At 38.9% G+C, this 6,000-nt stretch overlaps 1 protein-coding gene across 1 annotated transcript in view; it reads left to right on the plus strand.

The window, feature by feature from the left end:
* Window positions 1-5,931, plus strand: part of LOC139711021 (cilia- and flagella-associated protein 74-like) — a gene marked incomplete at its 3' end in the record, with an annotated part of 30,443 nt that extends 24,512 nt beyond the window's left edge. Inside the window, exons 19-24 of the mRNA XM_071622947.1 lie at window positions 1,125-1,315; window positions 2,558-2,808; window positions 3,578-3,665; window positions 4,414-4,587; window positions 5,234-5,367; window positions 5,655-5,931. Coding sequence (XP_071479048.1) covers window positions 1,125-1,315; window positions 2,558-2,808; window positions 3,578-3,665; window positions 4,414-4,587; window positions 5,234-5,367; window positions 5,655-5,931 — 1,115 coding nt within the window. The remainder of the gene's footprint in view (window positions 1-1,124; window positions 1,316-2,557; window positions 2,809-3,577; window positions 3,666-4,413; window positions 4,588-5,233; window positions 5,368-5,654) is intronic.
* Window positions 5,932-6,000: the final 69 nt, after the last annotated feature.

Consider the following 6,000-nt stretch of genomic DNA (forward strand, 5'->3'; position numbering starts at 1 on the left):
CTCGCCCACAGTCTGCATAGACAAAAGAAGGATTAGTTGGTGCTTCCTTCTCAAGTGGACAAAAGACACTATTCCACGACCCGGGATTTATTGTAGTTTCTAATACAAGATCTGGGACTAAAGGACTCAGATTGGGGAATGAATTACCGAGGCAAAAAAGAAATTGAAAAGACAAATTGAACTGCCAATATCTTTGTAATTATACAGCTCTAGAAGACAATTTTGTTATCATTCGAAAGAAGAGATGTACAAAATTGTAGCTCTAAAACTTTCTCACAGAGTCAAGGGAGCGTTCTATTGAAGAAAAACCACGAATGACTCTTTCTTTCCATACTACACAAAAATTCCTCATAATTTTTTGATGATATCGATTATTTCTGCAATATTTCAGGTTGAGATAGATATTACAGCAAACTGACTGCATGGCAGGAAAGACCAATTATTTCTTGATATATGTTGTGTCGACCTCAATTCAAAACAGTCAATAGTTTCAAAGATATGGCAGTTTTAAATTACATTGCCACTAAAGTTCGCGAACTTTCTGGCGTTGGGTAAAAACGTCTGGCACGTTAGGGGTTTTGGGTCTGGCACATTAAGAGTTAACTAGGGCAACCTAGAAACCTAGAAACCTTTTCTTAATGTGGCATAAGTTTGCTACTGTACACCTGATTAAATGCCAGCTGCACATGTGTACCATCCAAAAAGATTTGCAGAGGCCACCATATTCTGTTCCAGTTCAATGAGCCTTGAACTCGTCATGATACTGCATTAATCATAGCTTTTCAGTGTTTCTGAATTTCCATTAAGTAGTCACAAATGATGGAAATGATATAAGAGCTCCATTTGAAAAGCATGTTATGAACTTACACTTTTGACCTTGCAAGGTGTCAAATGTGGTTTGTGATGGTCATTATATATCTTAGACTGTATTTTACCACCCATCTGACTAATATTTCTATTTCATAGCTTCTTGGTTTTATGAAAAAAAACACCACGTAAATCATCTGAAAAGGGTTTTTTTTTTGGTCAGCATTTTTTAATCGCTTAGTATGTCTGTCTAGCATAGAGAATACGAGGGAGATGTATGTCTTGCTTTTCTTTCCTCTCAATTTGTCTTTGTGTAGATGATGAGGCATCCCTTGATGGTGATGACCTAGGACCAGGTGGTCTGGATGGAATGAGGGTTGGGGAGGTGTGGTGTGGGGAGATTGCACCATTCTCCTCCATCAAGCTGGACATCATTTTCAGCCCAACCATCCCAGGCAAAGTGGATGTTGACTTTGAGTTAAGATTCTCTGATCCAGACTCTGAGATGGTGAGAGCTTGATTAGTTTTCATTTCAAATCTGATTGATTATGGAAGTGTATTATTTGATTTTTGGTGGTGGCAGCTGTGTGTATTTTGTTTTTGTGCACAATGTGATAATTAATTTCACACATTGTTTCACTTTTTTAAAATTAATTATGATGAGTTATGGTGATGCAAAATTCTGTTTTGAGGAGTTCAGTACTCTTATCGAAGTCTAGTGAAGCGTCACATTTTTGGTCAGATGCTGGATTTTTAACAAGTATGTTGCTGGTTCCATGTCAAAATTATAGTTGTGATGAATGTCTTTTTGATTTGTCATTATGTTTTTGTTAAATGTTTTATGTGTTTATATGTAAGACATGAAACAAAAGGAAATTCCAAATGGACAATAAAAGATGAAATTTAAATTGAATTGATTTTATACAGGTGATATGTGTGTATCATGTGAGTCAGAAATATCCATGCTAGATGCTAGAATTTAGGGCGGTGAGTTGGCTCAGTCGGTAGTGCGTCTGCCTCACGATCACGCGGCCCGGGTTCGGACTCGAGTCTGGACTGAGCAATGTTGTGTGCAAGCATACCGTCCCCTCTAGCAAGAGGCAAAACACTCTGTCCCTCGGATAGGACATAAAATGGAGGTCCCGTGTCTGAGAGAATAACAACTCATGCTCGTAAAAGATCCCGCTTCATTCATTCATTCATCGCAAAGAGCAGGGTGTTTAACCCAATGAAGTGGTCCCACCTCACATCCAACTGGACCCCATGGAAGACCAGCTTAACGTAGCTGAATATGGGCTATCCAGCCATCTTCTCCAATGAAAATGAACAGAAACAGAAACAGAAACAGGATAAAATCATATCTTAGTAATAGCCAAAAGATAAAACCAAGATACTCCTTTTGTTGTGGTTGTTTTCTTCCATCAGCTTTATATTTCTCTGGTGGGATAATGTGGTCTTGGTTTCATGATGCTTATGAACAGCATTTCATCTAGCTTCATGTTCAGCTTCACTAAGGCATTTCCTTATTTATAGCTGCTTACAATCATCCTAATATCCATAAAAATAGCTTAGGTACAAAACTTTCTGTGGTACCTGTAATGTTGAAACCTTAAAATAATTGCAAGTCTCGTTATCATATATACTGCAAAACAAGTTTCATTAACAGAAATATTTGTGTTTTGTTCTGAACTTAGCTTTGCTCACTTGCTTTAATTATGTATTACTTTTCAATGTCTTCTTTGTCACATAGATACCCATCAAGGGTTATGCCACAGCTATTGATGTCCCTGTGTGGGTAGAACGGCAGACGGTAGACCTCAAGATCTGCATGTTTGACCGTCTCTACCAGGATGCCATCGTGGTCAACAATCGTGCCACCACTGCCCTCCGCCTTCTCTTTGAGGTTCGAAAAGAGCTGAGGAACTACATGGAGATCCTACCAAAGACAGCTTACATCCAGGCACAGTCTCAGTTCTCCGCCCAGCTCAAGTTCTTACCCAGGTAAGCTGTAGAGATAACTACTTTAATGGGTAAATGGATGTGTGGATTGAGGAGTGAAGGTCCTATGTAAAATCAGCTATGGTCTAGGCGTGGCTGTGTGACCATTTAAGTCAAAGCCCATGCTAGGTACAGAGACACAGATATAGAGGGATAAGGAAAGAAGAAAGCTATAAGGCTAGATAGGTGATTTAATGGATGGATAGATGGATGAATTGATGTCTGCATTGGATGGTTAGGTGATTGATTGGTTTGCTGGTCAGTTGATGAATGGATTATTAGCAGGATGAATGAACAAATGAGGGGATACATTTGAAGAGAAAGATAGAAATGAATGATCTGATACTGATATTGATATTAGACACAATATCTGAATCTCCAAATTCCGCAATGATGTATACCTCAATATCCACTCTGTCCTCCTGCAAGAGTAGTTAAGCAGCTCCTTTGGTAGGTACTTATGCTATCACCCCTCAATGTGACATAGGCTGCCAAGAAGCCTTTGCTAGTCAGAATGGTCCTAACCCCAGATCTCAACCTACCTCCAGTTATACCTGTCCTCTTCATGTCTGATTCTAAATCCCTCTGTGAACTGTTTCTCTGCCTGCCACTCTTTCTAGTCACTTCAAAATATGAAAAGAGGCTCTCAGAAGAACAGCTTGTGCAGAAATAGAAGTAAAGGTCTTCAATCATTGAGCTTGTATCTGACAGCAGACAGATTCTATTGATGATTTTAGTTCATTATTCTAAATTCCTTTTCTTCCCAAACCAGACATTCCTTGATTGAAGAGGCAGCAGAGTACTTTGACAAAGAGACAGGTGTCTTAGAAGTGCCTACCATCATTAGGGTCGCTGACCAGGTGAGGACAGTCTCTACCAATGCTTCTTTTTAGCTGCATTTTATATTTTCATTATTTCTGTTTTGATTAGCAGCTTAGATATTGAAGGCAAAGCGTCACTGAAAGTTGAAAGTTAGAACCTGGCACTACGATAGCTGTGTGTTATATAGTACATGTGATTGCATTGATATGAAATATGAGGATTATGATACTGGGGCTTTCTGTTCTCTCCTGTCAAAATTTACTCTTTCGTTTCATTTCCTCAGTTACATCCTATGTTGTGGTATGAACTGATAGTTGTGTGTTTTTGATAATTATTCATTTGTCATTGTTTCTGTTCAAAAGCAGATAGAGGTCACATTTTACTGTATTACTTGTCCAGGAACTTTGACAGTGGGGCTTTGTTAAACATGCCAGTTGTGGACAGAAGAAGCATTGTGCCTCAGCTTTTGAGTTCAGTAGTTTGATGTGCTGTGGTGCAAAAAAAAAAAAAAGATTTCTGCAGGTCATCATGTGTCCCAGTTGCTCTCAATGACGATTAAAAAAAAAAGGGCAAATGATGCCGATCCCTTGTGGTTCGCCCCAGGTGACTAGCGATAGTTAGCAACGGTATCAACCAGGCACACTGTACCATATGCTTGAATGAATGACGATAAAATCTGAACAGCTTTATTAACTGATTCAGTGTTTATGTTGATACAGTCTGCTCTTTGAATCCAGTTGTGATGTCTGTTTCTCTTATCTGACTTTCCTCCACTTGTGTCTGTAGACACGTCCAGTGCCCTTCACCATTTGCTCTGTTGTCACCAGCTCTGACTTTGAGTTCGACGTGGACTCCATAGACTTTGGCTTCTGCACTATCTATGAGTCAGTGATTGTCACAGTGAAGCTTACCAACAAGTCTGTTCTATCCCAGAAGTTTGGCTTTGTCAATCTACCAGAGGTAAGGCATACAGGGATAGTTGAAATTCCCAGAGATCTCTTCTTATGCAGAAGTTGCAGACAAAGATCAGATTGATGAAATAGATACCAGAATTTTCTACATTACATTTTTAAATTATACGTGTGAAAAGCATTTTTGTTTATTTTTTTATATATTCAAACATAGATGGTCACATTAATGAGCTTTGTGTTAAATGTATGATCCTCAGTAACTTAGTGTTGTTACTGCATCTGGTCCACCAAGGTCCATATTGTAATTCCTTATCCAGAACTGACATTAGACAGCTTCTCACAAATGCATTATTTTTTTAAAGCCAAAATGAAATTTCAATTGAGTCCTTTAATGGCTACACATTATAAAAAGCATTGTGTGTGTGTCAACATTTGCTGTTGTGTGCAATACACCGTATATATAAAAGAGTAGGTAGTACTGCGTAAGATGACTAAATTAAAAGATGCATCATTCAAACATCATTCCCATATATGCATTTGATGAATGATTTGGCCATTAGGTATTTATATTTGTATTTTATGTACCAGGATGTCATGTTAGTTTTTGATATCACCTGTATTCCTATGAAAAGTACCTTGTAATGAGATTTATTGTCTCCCTATATCATATTATTGTGCATGATTTGTCCTTCCAGTATGTTGATGTGCAGCCAAATGAGGGTTTTGGAACACTGCTACCATTTGAGACCATAGAGCTGGACATCATCTTCAGTGCTAAGAAGGCAAAGGAGTACACTTTTGACCTGACCTGCAAGTCAGGAATCAACAGGTATGATATTTTTTGCTCAAGGAATTAGTCTTTATTTGAATACTCTGCATCTCAAACAGTAGCAGGCTCTGTTTTGCATGCAGCTGTTTGCATGATGCAGATAATTGACTTTGAAAAATGCAGTGTATTTTCCACATTGCAGTCACTAATGTATCTGATCAGGAACTGTAAAATTACATGTCAAATTACAAGGCTGCAAATGAATACGAGAAAGAATTATGCTACCTCACAAGAATAGTCTGTGAAGAAATCTATAATTCTATAAATTCTCTCTGTATCTTCCTCAGGGATTTCAAGATCTCCTGCAAGGGTATCGGTGTTCACCCACCACTTGACCTCTCCCACTCAGTCATCCACTTTGCAGCAACGGCCCTAGAAGACAACTCTGTCACTTCCTTCTATGTCCTCAACACCCACACTGATGCCAATGAGTTCACCCATCCAGTTCCACGAATTGGCAAGGGGGAGATAGCTCCAGTTGGCCCCACCTCTTTTGAGTTTGTCATCCCAGATGGTGCTCCACTGTCTGTATCACCAGCCATTGGGACCATCCAGCCGGGAAAAGTTGGTTCCCATTCACATGACATTTGTTCCATGCTTTTTTATAGAGTCTTTTAACAAACTTAAAGTTTA

This window comes from Diadema antillarum, unplaced genomic scaffold, assembly GCF_040938485.1.
Source record: "Diadema antillarum isolate AM-2024a unplaced genomic scaffold, OU_Dant_1.0 scf00000039, whole genome shotgun sequence".
In the NCBI taxonomy this organism is placed as follows: domain Eukaryota; kingdom Metazoa; phylum Echinodermata; class Echinoidea; order Diadematoida; family Diadematidae; genus Diadema; species Diadema antillarum.